Source organism: Rhinoderma darwinii, chromosome 6, assembly GCF_050947455.1.
Source record: "Rhinoderma darwinii isolate aRhiDar2 chromosome 6, aRhiDar2.hap1, whole genome shotgun sequence".
NCBI classification, from domain to species: domain Eukaryota; kingdom Metazoa; phylum Chordata; class Amphibia; order Anura; family Rhinodermatidae; genus Rhinoderma; species Rhinoderma darwinii.
The window spans coordinates 126,256,004-126,269,566 of NC_134692.1; the positions used below are offsets into that span (position 1 = coordinate 126,256,004).

Consider the following 13,563-nt stretch of genomic DNA (forward strand, 5'->3'; position numbering starts at 1 on the left):
CGGCACCAAGTCAATGGACAAGAGCTGCAATACCAGACACAAACCATGAACAAGTGTGGCGCTGTTTTTCAAATCCTTAACAACCCCTTTAAAAGAACAACATATAGAGTACGGCTCACAGACTATGGGGCAGTTGTACTAATGCGATCTAAGATTTAGACAGCGTAAGCTTAAACCAAGCAGTCGGAAGATGCGCTAGACTTTTCACAGTGGTGCGCGCGGTCTGACAAATTTGGCGCATGTTGCTTGAGCGGTTAGACACTTTTCTCTTCCTTATACCACCTTTGATTTTCAGACAGCATTGTATACCAGATTTCTGGCGCACTTTACGCCACAGCCCCTTACCGAATTCCCACACACACAACTTGAAAAGCCTATTGAGAGTAGGAACACACTAGACAGATATACTGCAGATTCTCCGCTACGGATTGCATGGTGGAAATAAAAATAAAAAGTTCATAAACCGTTCATGCTGCGGAATCACTGCTCTCCTGGTGCGGGTTTTCCCAATTAAATTGCAAATTTTGCGGCAGAATCGTTAATAAAACAGCTCATACTTACGCCAACCGTATTCCTAGCAATGCGATCCTCTCTTCAAAACGCAGCCCGGCCTCCTGGGATGATGTTTCATCCCACGTGACTGCTGCAGCCAATCAAAATCTGCAGCAGTCACATGGACTATAGCGTCATCCCAGGAGCTGGGCTCAGAACAGAGGTATGCGACACCACGAATATGGCGGGGTAAGTCTGAACTTTTTTTAGACTGAAACATCCTTATTCCTCTTCTCGATTCACTGCACACAGACCAGAAGAACGTGTCTTGAGTGGGTTGAACCTGTAAGTTTTTGGATAAAGTCCCATGGACATGCTGGTCCCATAACTTAAGACCTTTCATTGAAAATTTATGAAAGAAATAGTGACTGCTGAAAGGTTCATTTCTTGGTCCATTGGCCAAAAGTTTAGGCACAAAAATCGCACAACTCTTCAATGATACACGATTTGCATTTATGCACATCCAAAAGGGCAACCAAGCTGGGAAACCAAGATAAAAAGTGTCCACCACTACCAAAGGTCAAAAATAAGCCAATTTTGATACCCATATTAAAAAATAAAACACCATAGTAAGGTATTGTATAGTATAGAATAATTAACAAAGCAGCCAAATCTCTACCCACATCAGAACCTTCTCCCGAACCATCAGATCTTGGCTAAAGAGGTCATCTAGGACTAGAAAAACATGACTGCTTTCTTACAAAATTAGCGCCACACCTGTCCATTGGCTGTGCATGGTATTGCAGCACAGCTCCATTGAAGAAAAATAGGGCTGTGTTGTAATATCACACCACCCATGGACAGGTGTAGCGCTGTTTTTTGGAAAAAAGTAGCCATGTTTTCGTAACCCTACACATCCTCTTTGTAACTAAAAAGAGCAAGACATGAAAGAACAACTTCAGACCTTTTAGTACTGGATATGCAAATAACTCCTTATATTTATATTTGGATCTTTTTGCCACTAGGTAAAAATAAGCAACACCTGACATAAAAAGCTGGCAATTTTCGAAGCCGGTGCCAAAAAAAAGGTCCGCTTCTCTCTCTCCCTGCGCTAGTTGCCTGTACTGGCAGTAGGAGCTGGTGCCTCTTTTGCTAAGGTAAAACATACATGGTTAAATTTGATCTATGAATAAAAAAAAATATTAAAATATGTGTTTATTCTATAATATTGAAGAAGGATATTTTACTAAAACAAGTCACATCTGGCTTCAAAGAAAAGGTTGTAAAATCCGCTCAACAACAACTGCCTAGACATAATGCAAAGAGATGGTATGAGACTAGAAAAACATGGCTGCTTTCTTCCAGAACTAGTGCCACCCTTGTCCGTGAGCTCTGTCTGATATTGTACGAGTTGCAATACCAGACAGAGCCCATAGTCAAGAGTGGCGATGTTACTGGAAGAAAGCCGCCATGTTTCTCTAATCTCACACAACCGCTTTAAAAGGGTTATTCTTGTCTCATGAAATGACGACATATCGATTGCCGGCCGTTCCATAGGTCAGACCACCACCAATTCGTATAATGAAGGGGCCGCAGCGCTAGATCAGCTGTACCGCGGTGTCACCTAAATTTTCCCTGCACACTTCCACTCGAGGCTACCTGACTGCGCAGGGCACTGCAGCTGGCTCCATTCACTTGAATGTGGCAGCGAGGTAGCACCCTCCACAGTGGGTGCCGGTGCGGCACTGTGCAGGAAAAAGTTAGGGATACCACTTTAACTTCTCTGGTTATTTCTACTATGAAACTTGCACGCGATTCAACATACAATTTTTTATAACCTAATCACACACATGATCGCCATTTTTCTTAACCAGCTGTGAACACCGCAGATTTTCAACCCGTGTCTTTCCAGCTGCTGCAAAACTACAACTCAGTCACAGGTTGTAGACATTTTTTTTTTAGTATGACCAAAACACGTAACAGCTTTAGTATTTTTTTTTTTACTTGTTTACGATTCTCTCATTATAACGTCTAGTAAAATTCTAGATCCATGACCATTACTACCATTTTACATTCTTTGCTGTCTGTAACCTGCTATTACTGCAGGCAACATATGTCTCCGTCATTACCCCGACATAAAAAGCTTTGATCCTGCATTCATTGTTTCCATATTCTACATATCTGATTCTCGTCTACGCTCTCTGGGCGAGGGGAGACGTTGCCAGCAGTTCATTTAGAATAGTTTTGTGGCGAGGAACCAAATAGTTTCACTTAAATTTTTTATGCCCTGACATACTGACAATGTTTAGAGAATGGATAAAATATACGACAATTGGTTCGGTCTTGTTCCGTAATGTATCTGAAAAATGCAACTTGATCATTACCGACAAAATGGAGGAGCGCCAAGTAAACTCACGAAAAAAAAAAGGGGAATAAGGTGAGCCTACGTGGAATGACTCGGTATTGGCATTCGTTTTAACATCTGCCAAAAAAGGCAATTACATTTTCAGAAGCGCAGAATGGAGTCGCCTTGCATTGATCTATGGGCCTGGGTAGACAAAACAGGATTGAATTAACAATAACTCATGTAGACCAACTGGGAACAAAAAAAAAATAAAAAAATAAAAAATTAATCATCACATAATATTCATATTAATCTAATCTACCGGCGGCCAAGACATTTTTTTTTTTTTTATAAATTCTATTTCTGCTACTAGTTACAATCAGCTTCAAAATGTAAATACAAATCTAAATTAACATAAAGTAACTATATAATGATGTGAAAAAGGAACATGGTTAAGCCTAAAGGGGGCGGTGCATGACACCAAAGAGAATCCCTCAGGCCCTGCAATAGGCATAGCACGATAGGCCTCAAATCTGGCCCATAGCAACCAATCAGAGCTCAGCTTTCATTTCTTAAACTACTCTGGAAAAATGAAAGCTGCACAGTGATTGTTTGCTATTGACAAGGCCATTTTTACTGATAAATGGGGTGCATTGTACCAATTTGGCCCACAGATGTTCCATAGCCAGAAGCTTAGAACATCCTATTCCACATGATTTACAATAGCATTCGTAATCGACGCAATTAAAGTGCCCTCAGCACAAACCACCCCTGAATGCTGTTCAGGTGATCTCCACTGGCCCGAATCCTAGCCCCCCCCCCCCCCCCCTGGCAAATAGCTTATTTTGCGGTGGTCGGCCTGTCATCTCCCCTCCAGCGCCAATTGCAGGGCAAATGTAGTATTACATTCATCAGACGAAGGGCCGCCCATGTAACACATGGACAGCTCGAGCCTGCCAGAGCAGCAGCCACTTCTACAGAGCGGCTCTCTGTTCTAGCTCATATGATGTGCCTCTAGGATGCTCATATATCCTAATACGGCATTTGTGTGTCAGTCTTAAATGAAATTCTGACATTCTGTTCATGTTCTCTTAATCAAGGATAAACGCTGCAATAAGCATCACCCGGATAGAATTTGATATTATGCTCAGAATTTATACAGTTAGCAATAGATTATCATCAAAAAAGGAAATGTCTATTCAGAGCTACGATCGGTCCCAGGGGGAGGGTTCATGTAATACCTCATAAGAAGTCAGGATGTGCCAAAATTATGCAATTTAGTGGTCAAAAGCAGCTTTGATGGCCAATGGACTCGCATATCTGCCAGGCTTAAAGTTATTTTAGGTAGTCCTCACTTCTCTTGTGCAATTATGTGCTGCATATAGCACGAACAAACCGAATCTCTTCCTGTCCGGCTCTTATTTTATTTTAGCAGCGGATAAAAGTGTCACTTGCTTCCTCGGCTCCAGTCCAAATTACGCCATGATAAGGTTTTAATACCACATTGCAAGTTATGACAAACTTTGGAAGGTCGGGCCTTATTCAGAGCTATTCAAGGCCAAAATATGCCCCAGAATAGAATATATATAAAAAATATAAAACATTATTTTTATTTGCAGAAAATGTTATGATCAGTATATGGTGCATCACTGCACTGGTCCTATAAGTGCCATTGTAGCGTATTTTTTTTTTATATAGTTTATAGCTGGTAAACGCAACGTTATATGAAGCAATCTAAGAAGTAGTTTTATTCTTCTCCACTAGGAGGCGACACAGAAACCTGCAGTGTGTATTCTGTTATACAAGGTGCGAGCACATGTGGCATTCATAGAATGGGGTCTACAATGCTGTATAGGGGCGGACACAACAAATCTATGTATAGAATATAGACCACTGGTAATGCGGCATCAGTGGTCCTAATATCACTGGATTAGAAGAATTATTCTTTTTTTTTTTTTAATTAGGTGAACAAGCTTTGGCGGTTGCAGGCAAGACTAAATATTTAATATATTGCCATTGCATACACTAACCCACAGAGTAAGGTTACTCTCAGACAGGATCCATCTTCATGAATAATTCAAGTGATGAGGCTGAAGATCGGAAACGTGACTCAAGATTACGGAGGTTTCCTGTGGCTTTCCATTTTTCGAATAACATATAATCCAACAGCACCGTAATGGTCAAACTCCAGGTTTTATTATATTTACGTGAACACGCTGGGAGGCTATTTTTTTTTTCTCTGAATTTGGGTTTTTGATCACTTGACAGTAGCTCTAACCATGGTGTGTAGGCTCAGGGCTGGTTTTATAGAAAAAGGGGGCCCTGGGCAACAAGACCCATCCCCCCCCCCCCCCCCCCACACACACACACTCCAAGATGCCATTTTCAAACAATTTTAGCCTAAATAAAACAGTGCCAAGCCGATACGACCATATACATAGTCTTTGATTTCAATAGGTCTATAAAGCGCCACCTATTGGAAAATTTATCAGCAATGTAGTACAATTGCCAGAGTGACTTATTCTGAGAACACGGGCTACATAAATGGTAATCGTATTACATGGGGTATCACCAGTTATCAGTCATTTTTATGTATGTAAATTTTATCAAGCTTTATCTACACTACATGCTGGTGAAGTTATAGCAGTTGCTTAGCACAATCTGTGTGTGACTAGTTTTATCTCCATGCTCCTGTGAAGACCACCGCAGTCACTCACCGCGTTGTAGAAGCACAGGTTATTTGTAGCCATCATCACCTTTGTACTCTACATCTCATATGTAAAAAGACAGTTACCAGGACATACGCAGCGGCTTTATCTGGCCAAAAAAAAAAACGTGTTGTTTTTATGGAATTTTTTGCTAATAGCACGTTTTACTACCTCAGATTCCACTTTGCAACACATGCTTTTTTTCAGAAAAAAAACACCAACAAAACACACAGAAATTGACACGTGTGTTTTTTGGGGGTTTTTTTTAAAGAGGAAAAAAAACAAAACAAAAAACAAAGCCAGGCTGCGATTTTTGAAAAATACCACTGACTAAAAACAAAAGGCAAAAGTCAATAAAATCCATCACCTTCCTAAAAACTGTGTGTAAATGCCCCCTAAAGGGACTGTTTGAGATAAGAAAGAAAGGACCTGCTTTTTTTTCCCCCCCAGAAACAGCACTACTCTTGTCCATGAGCGGTGTCTGGTATTATATTTATCTACATGGTAAAATATTTGCCAAGATGCAATACCAGACACAGCCCATGGACGTGAGTGGCGCTGTTTGTTGGAAAAAAAAAAAAAAAAAAAGTATTTTTACAGGATTGGTTAGAAAACCGACAAGAAAGATTATCTTTTAGCCAAAATGAAGAGTGGATTCTAATGAAAAAGTATAAAAAGGAAGAAGAACCTATAAGGCTGGGTTCACACATAGTGTATTTGTTTCAAATTTTTGCGCAGATTTTTTTTAACCAAAGCCAGAAGTGGATCAAGGAGGAGAAGTAGAAAGTTTTTTTCATTCCTTTAGAAATCACTTCTGGCTTTGGTTAAAAAAAAAAAACTGCATCCAAATCTGCAACACACACATGATGTGTGAATCCAGCCTAAGGGTATGTTCCCAAAGGCAGGATTTACTGGAATTTCAGCAATGGAATTTTGTGCACAAATTCCCCCATAATTTACAGTAGTAGCAAAGTGGTTGAGATTTCTACACTGCAGGCGGGGGACGACAAAACGCAGAAAAGTCACGTGGAAAGTGATCTGCAGTACAGCCTTAAAATCCATAGCAGGTCAATTGATGCTGCGGGTTCTGTTCGGAGATGCTGCATGTTTGGCCCATAGACTTTAATGGAGTGCGTAGATTATGCAAGATTAGTCTTGCAGAGTTAACGCAGCGCAAACACTAAAAACCGCTGCAAATCCGTAGGTGCACATAAAGTTTGCTACAATCAATAGTTCACACTAATTCCGCAGGTAAAACCGCTACGGAAAACCAGCAATGATTTCTGCAGCTACATTGCGTTTCCGCAGCAACATGAACTAATTGCTGCGGATTTCAGTGACAGATTTACCTGCATTTTTTTTTTTTTTTTTTTTTTAGATTCCCCTGCAGAAAATCTGCAGCATGTTCTACCTATGGCAACATACCCCAAGGCCGGGTTCCCACGGGTCAGATGCCCGGTGTCAAAATCACGCAGCACGTCCAACCTAGAACCCGCAGTAAATTTAGTCAGGAAAAAACCCTCATACTTACCTAGGCCGTTGTTAGGGTATGTGCACACGAGGGCATTACGTCCGTAATTGACGGACGTATTTTGGCCGTAAGTACCGGACCAAACACAGTGCAGGGAGCCGGGCTCCTAGCATCATACTTATGTACGACGCTAGGAGTCCCTGCCTCACAACTGTCCCGTACTGAAAACATGATTACAGTACGGGACAGTAGTTCCACGGAGAGGCAGGGACTCCTAGCGTCGTACATAACTATGATGTTAGGAGCCCGGCTCCCTGCACTGTGTTCGGTCTGGTACTTGCGGCCGAAATACGTCCGTCAATTACGGACGTAATGCCCTCGTGTGCACATACCCTTATGGTGACACGTCTCTCCTGGGTAGTTTGGTCCGGCCTCCCTGGAGGACGCTGCATCTCATGTGACTGCCGCTACAGCGGTCATATGGAATGCAACGTCATCCCAGGAGGCCGGACTGGACAAAAACAAAACAAAAAAAAAAAAAAACAGACTTCTGGGCAAGTTGTTTTTTTTTCCCGTAGTGGAGACTTGCGCCACAACACTTGGCTTTCTGTTGTGGGATTTGTATCTCTATTGAATTAAATGGGGAAAACCCGCAATGGACAATCAACTAAAATGCAGCATAAATGGACATGCTGCGGATTTACATTCTGCACCGCAGGTCAATTTATTAACATTTATGCTGCGAGTTTAGTCTCATCCACTTTGCTGCTACTGTAAATGCTGTGGAATTTTCGCACAGAATTCCTTTGCGGAAACTCTGCAGCGTTTACGCTACATGGGAACCCGGTCTAAAAGTTCTCCTACTCATTCACGGGTTTGGCTAGAAAATGGAAAAAAAAAAAAAAAAACCTTAGATGATTTCCTATATTCAAATTGAACGTCTCAGATGACAGCGCACAAGGCCTCGGACACGTAGACCTCTTTCCACGTTCGGTCCATAGCTCTGCACGTTTTCACCATATGTACTGAGAAATGTTGCCATGTTTAATTGGAAGTTCAACATTATTTTCCTCCTTTCAAGATAAAAGCTCCTTTTATGTTAAACCCGCACAATCAGCTGTCTGGGACCGCGGTGCTTCATTACCTGCTCAACGGCAAAAGGGAGGTCGTGGAGCAGAAATCCTGGACTATATAAATAGACCCGCAATTATGTCTTCAGTAAAGGATGTGTGACTGAGGCGAGGAGCGCTCTGTGTCCTACAACGCCAATACACAATTGTTTGGATCCAAGGGAAATTAGCCTTGCAGTCTTGTTACAACAAAGCTCTCTGATCCTCTACCACCGATGTGTTTAATACCCTACAAATAATTGCTTTTTATTATTTATGACTACGGCCAAAGTTAGGAGGTCCCAACACGACTTCAAAAGCAACGGAGACTAAATCGCTAAAGGCATGCACTCAACAGAAGCTACCACCCCGACGTTATCAAAGAGTCTTCCCTATTCATTAGAGACACCATCATAACACGGCTATTGTCAACTAGCTTTTCACCACCAGGCATGATCTTCCGCAATGGTTTATAGCTCACAAAGAAAAAAAAACAAAAAACCCACACACAACACAACACACATTCCTGTCAACAGGTAGAAAACGACAAAAATATCTGGTGCCACATAACCCCGGATAATTGAAATAAATTATTGCACATCTTCCCCAAGGCTTTCTACAGGATATTTGGTAACTATGTTACAGTAGCAGTGGGTGTATTTCAACATGTAACTCATAATTAGAAAACACAATTTTGCAACACATCAGGTGCACAGAAGTTACTAAAAAGCATTAGGGTAAATTCACACACAGAGTTTTGATGCAATTTTTTGGTGCAGTTTTTTGAACCAAAGTCAGAATTGGATGTAAAGGTAAGAAAAGGTGGATAGTAAAGACTGATGCATCTCCATTCTTTGGTATCCACTCCGGTGTTTGGCTAAAAAAAACGGAGCCAAAAACTGCATCAAAACATCGTGTGGTCGTGGAGTACCTGTGTCAAACCTGTGGCCCTCCAGCTGTTGCAAAACTACAACTCCCAACATGCAGGAACCAGGGAATGCTTGGGAGTTGTAGTTTTGCAATAGCTAGAGGGTCACCTGTTTGACACCACTGCCCTAGAGGGCACATTTATAAAAAAACACGAATCAGTTTATAAAATCTTTCCTCTTATCTTACATAACATTGATAGGCAAGGCTGCACACGTAAAAAATGCTGCAAAGCCGTCATAGGACCGGTTCACACAGTGCGGTTTGCTGCAAGTTTTTTTTTCCCTTTTGTTTGTTTATTTAATGACAAAATTTGGGAAAAGCCAAATCTCTGCCTTATACTTTCCCTCTCAATGGGCCCCCCTCAATCTGGGCAAAAAAATAAAAATAAATGCATCAAAAACTGTACTGTCTGAACATGGCCTACGGGCTGGGATCGGTTTCTAGAATTGGCAACTATGTAACATCCCGATTTCAAACAGAGTAGTAAAATGCAAAGCGGATAAACGTCCCAGAAAATTGTGTCATCCATTCATAAGTATGGCACAAATCACCCGCAGCAATTTGTTCCATTGACATTTTTTTCATCTGTGACACATTTATACATTCACTCGTTTACTTGTATCAAACAAGAGAATATTTATTGTAACGCCCAATTGTTACACGTTGATAGCAACAGATGGTCCTGTAAATACACAGCTACCGGCGAAATCATCATCACGACACCCTCTTTCATCAATGTCTTTTCTTCTGGGACCAGGCAATGAACGTGAACACAGGTCACCTTTTATACTACTATCTCCCAATGCGCAGGCCTCCTTTCCCAAGAGAGTAAAATCACACCCACTCATTATAAGCCCTGTTAGTTTATCAATAGCTCAGCTGCTGTTTATTGGCCTGGAATCTGACCTTTCTTGTTCTGGTTTAACCATTTGTGCTCCACGGAGAGGAAAGCGATAGGGAAAACATAGGGTAACAAAATCCATAAAATCAGAAGGTGAGCAGGAAAAGGTAAAAAGGAAATTGAATTTACCTACGGAATCAATCTCCAGGAGGCGCTGTAGGTCGCTGATGCTGTGGATTTCACTGTGAGCCAGTCTCTCGATCAGCTCCTGAGGGATCTCTGCTTCCTTAATGCAGCCAGGGAAGAAACACATTTAAAAATACAGTTCATAGACACTTCCCAATGATAATCCACTCCCACTATATAATGTACACCTCACATGTTGGATCCTCCCTTAGTACTGAGCATGTAATGGGATAAAATGCCTGCAAGATGGAAAACCTCCAGCACAGAGATTTGGCCATACAATTCATACAAGAGGGTCTTGCCTCAATTTCAAGTACATGGAGCAGGCCTAACTAAAAAAAAAATTTTTTCCAATGTCAAAGGGGAAAGTGGTGCACGTTTCCTTCCGGAATCACCATGAAAAGCAAACGTCACTATTGCGTCCTACTCCTTATTCGTTCCTTATCAGAGACTTTGCACCCATACATTCTCCAAGTTGTCACAGTGTCATTTCCCTGCCCATAGTACCAGCAGGAGACTGGAGGACTTTAACTCATTCAGCCAGTTGTATAACTAGACTTGCAAAAGGAGTCTGTATGTTCTCTATGGGAGCAGGTCAGCAGTCTGGAAACCAAGAGATGGAAAATCAGCTCATTGTGTCCTACTCTATGGCTAAAGAGCAAGCAGAAAAGACAGATATCCAGTCCACGGCCTAATCAAATACAACGAACGATATGGATCTACGACCTGTATAGGTTTGCAGACCCAGCTGATTGTAAGCTCTTTGGTCAAGACCATCAATATTGGTATGTTAACCCTTTAATGGGTCACATTCTAATTTTTCCTTTATACAGTTAATCTTTTGCATACGCGAAGTCAGAGCAGACTTTTTTTTTTCTCCTACGCGCGCGCGCCCCCCTGTTCTTAACCACAGTTCTGAAGTGGTTGCATGGGTTTATTTAGTTCAACCTGCAGTAGCATTATATCATATGAAAGAAACAACTAGTGGCTTTGAAGATCACCCCATGCACCGGGTACATGAAACAAAACTCTTTGAGGAAAGCCCCCTGGCAGGTAACTGCTCCCATTTACCCATGAAGTCAACAACAGGAGATTTTTATTTTAATTTTTTTTTGTATTGGAGGGGGTAGTTCTAGACAAGTAACCACAACCTGCGCTTTAGTCTGCAGTCTTCTCTCTCGACAGGACTGTCAGGAAGGTGGGCACAAATAAGTCATAAATCCCTGCCATTCTACAGAATGCCAATAAAGCCCAGGGATATATTACACTATATACAACAGAGGCTTGAAACTTTACCAGCTATGCCCCAGTTCTCACATGCTATGGGGCATGGTTTATTGTGCAAACCCAAGGAGGCTACAGTCTGTGCTGGAGTGCACCCATCCTAGAAGTACTTACACCTTTCCAAAACTGCTCAGAAGACCTGCTTTAATTTATACAAATGTAACTCTTCTATAAACTGTATCATAATGAAAAACAACAAAAACAAAATGTATCTTTGAACTTGATCTTCATAAGTCGCCTGCAAGGGGCTTTCTTACGCCCTAAGATGCCAACAAGGGCGCACACATTGCCAATATTCCCCCTACACATGCTAAAAACTGCAATGCGATTGACATTTAGTTTAATTTTTTTCCACCAGCTCTAAAGGATCCAACAAATCGCCATTAGTTAGAGCTTAGTAACTTTTGTACTAGAAGACAGATGTGCTGAGCGAGAATGTATAACATTAGAGCACATGTCTAGGGCCTCCGACATAGTAGCGTATGGGAAGGAAGGGAGTAAAATAGCATTTAGAAGTCCAATGTGCTTGAACATGTCCTAATCTTGTCTAGGCATGGACTGGGAGAATGTGGTTCACTGCACAAGTCAATGGTGGATACTATAATATATGAATATAGGACTTCTGGGAGGCCAATGCAGAAAAGCCTGCACCAGAACCTCTTGGAAGGCAGCTGTCATCTACTGCAGAACCTCAGAACGGTTATAGTCTTAAAAGGTGCCCATACACAAGATGAAAATTCTGAAAAATTTACCAAAACCTTGGGTCATCAATACCCAAATAATTCAAAATTGAGATTTTGAAAGCCATCACTAAAAAGGGTGGAAAATCTTTGCCCAACTGGCACGCTCGCGCGCCTATGGCGACACTGGACACATTGAACGTAAAATGCAGTTTAATACAGGAATGGGGGGGTGTTGGCTGTCATATGAACCCTCTAGCCTTTAGTCTGCAACTTGCTCAAGTGCAGGTGACTTGCAGCATGGTCAAAGCCAGAAGCTCCTTGGGATCTGAGGCTTCTGTGGGTACATGGATTAGCAATGTAGGTTTTTCCAGCCCTGCCCTTAGTGCAAGTGTGAAGGCTGATAATGTATGGGAGGCAATGTAGGATTTGCACACAATGCTGATCATCTAAGGATCTCCACACACAGAACATAGAGAATATGAAGAGAAGCCAAGACCTACCTCGCAGAATGAAGGAGACAGGTAGCAGACGCCTAGAAGCAAAATCCAAGCCCAGCTCTTCATTGCGTTCTGCTGCACTTATCACTGAATGACAATGCAATGTCTTGATGTAGGAGCTGCAGATCTGCTCCTGTGTCTGGGGGAGTCAGTACCATCCCTTAGAGGGGGATCAACACCCCACCAAATGTGTTGGATCTGCTGGACGTTTTGGGGGGTTGGGTGGGTTCTCCAGCACCAACCTGTGGTCTCTCTCCCCTTCCTTTTTTTTTTTATTTTTGCAGATGGGTTGATCTTTAGCAGGCAATGAGGCTCAGGGTCTGCATGTTGTGCACTGATCAGACCAACATAAAGCCCAAGGAGGCAGCTCTAGATCTCCACTGAAACGCCCATCACCTGTCTGCATGGAGCTCCTATGTCCCCCCCTCCTCTCCCAATCATTAAATGCACAAAGGCAGCGAGCAATGTGTCTGTCTCAGAGGAAGAAGCAAAAGAAACCAAGTTTCCAAACACTGGGATCTTGTCAGGTCTTCTGCACAGTGATCAATAAGGGGAGCAGCTCCCTGGAGTTCCACCTGGATGGAAAATGGTTTAAATCCCTGGGAGGAAGCAGCAGCATCAGGGTGGACGAGTAACTCCTGGGGGATGTCAGCTGCTCGCAGCTCTCTGCTGTTGGGAGAGTGAAATAATCTGGAGCAAGAGATTATAGCATTGCCAACCTCCTATGCACCGCCCCCTCTGCTGTACTAAGCAACACAACCACAAACAGCCAAGTAGTGGGCAGGATCTGTGAGCCAACACTGCCTGCCTGCTAGTCACTGACACCGGGAGATGAGGGGTGCAGCTACACTGCTTATCACTGACACTGGGGAGATGAGGGGTGCAGCCTCACTGCTTATCACTGACACTGGGGGGGATGAGGGGTGCAGCTATACTGCTTATCACTGACACTGGGGAGATGAGGGGCGCAGCTATACTGCTTATCACTGACACTGGGGAGATGAGGGGTGCAGCTATA

General features: G+C 42.5%; 1 protein-coding gene across 3 annotated transcripts in view; it reads right to left on the bottom strand.

The window, feature by feature from the left end:
• PDGFA (platelet derived growth factor subunit A) overlaps nt 1-13,209 on the bottom strand; it is a 33,407-nt gene extending 20,198 nt beyond the window's left edge. For all 3 annotated transcript variants that reach the window (XM_075831398.1, XM_075831397.1, XM_075831396.1), the window contains exons 1-2: nt 12,549-13,209; nt 10,085-10,181 (exon numbers count right to left, since the gene is read on the bottom strand). In XM_075831398.1, coding sequence (XP_075687513.1) covers nt 10,085-10,181; nt 12,549-12,611 — 160 coding nt within the window. In that variant the 5' untranslated portion in view covers nt 12,612-13,209. The remainder of the gene's footprint in view (nt 1-10,084; nt 10,182-12,548) is intronic.
• Nucleotides 13,210-13,563: the final 354 nt, after the last annotated feature.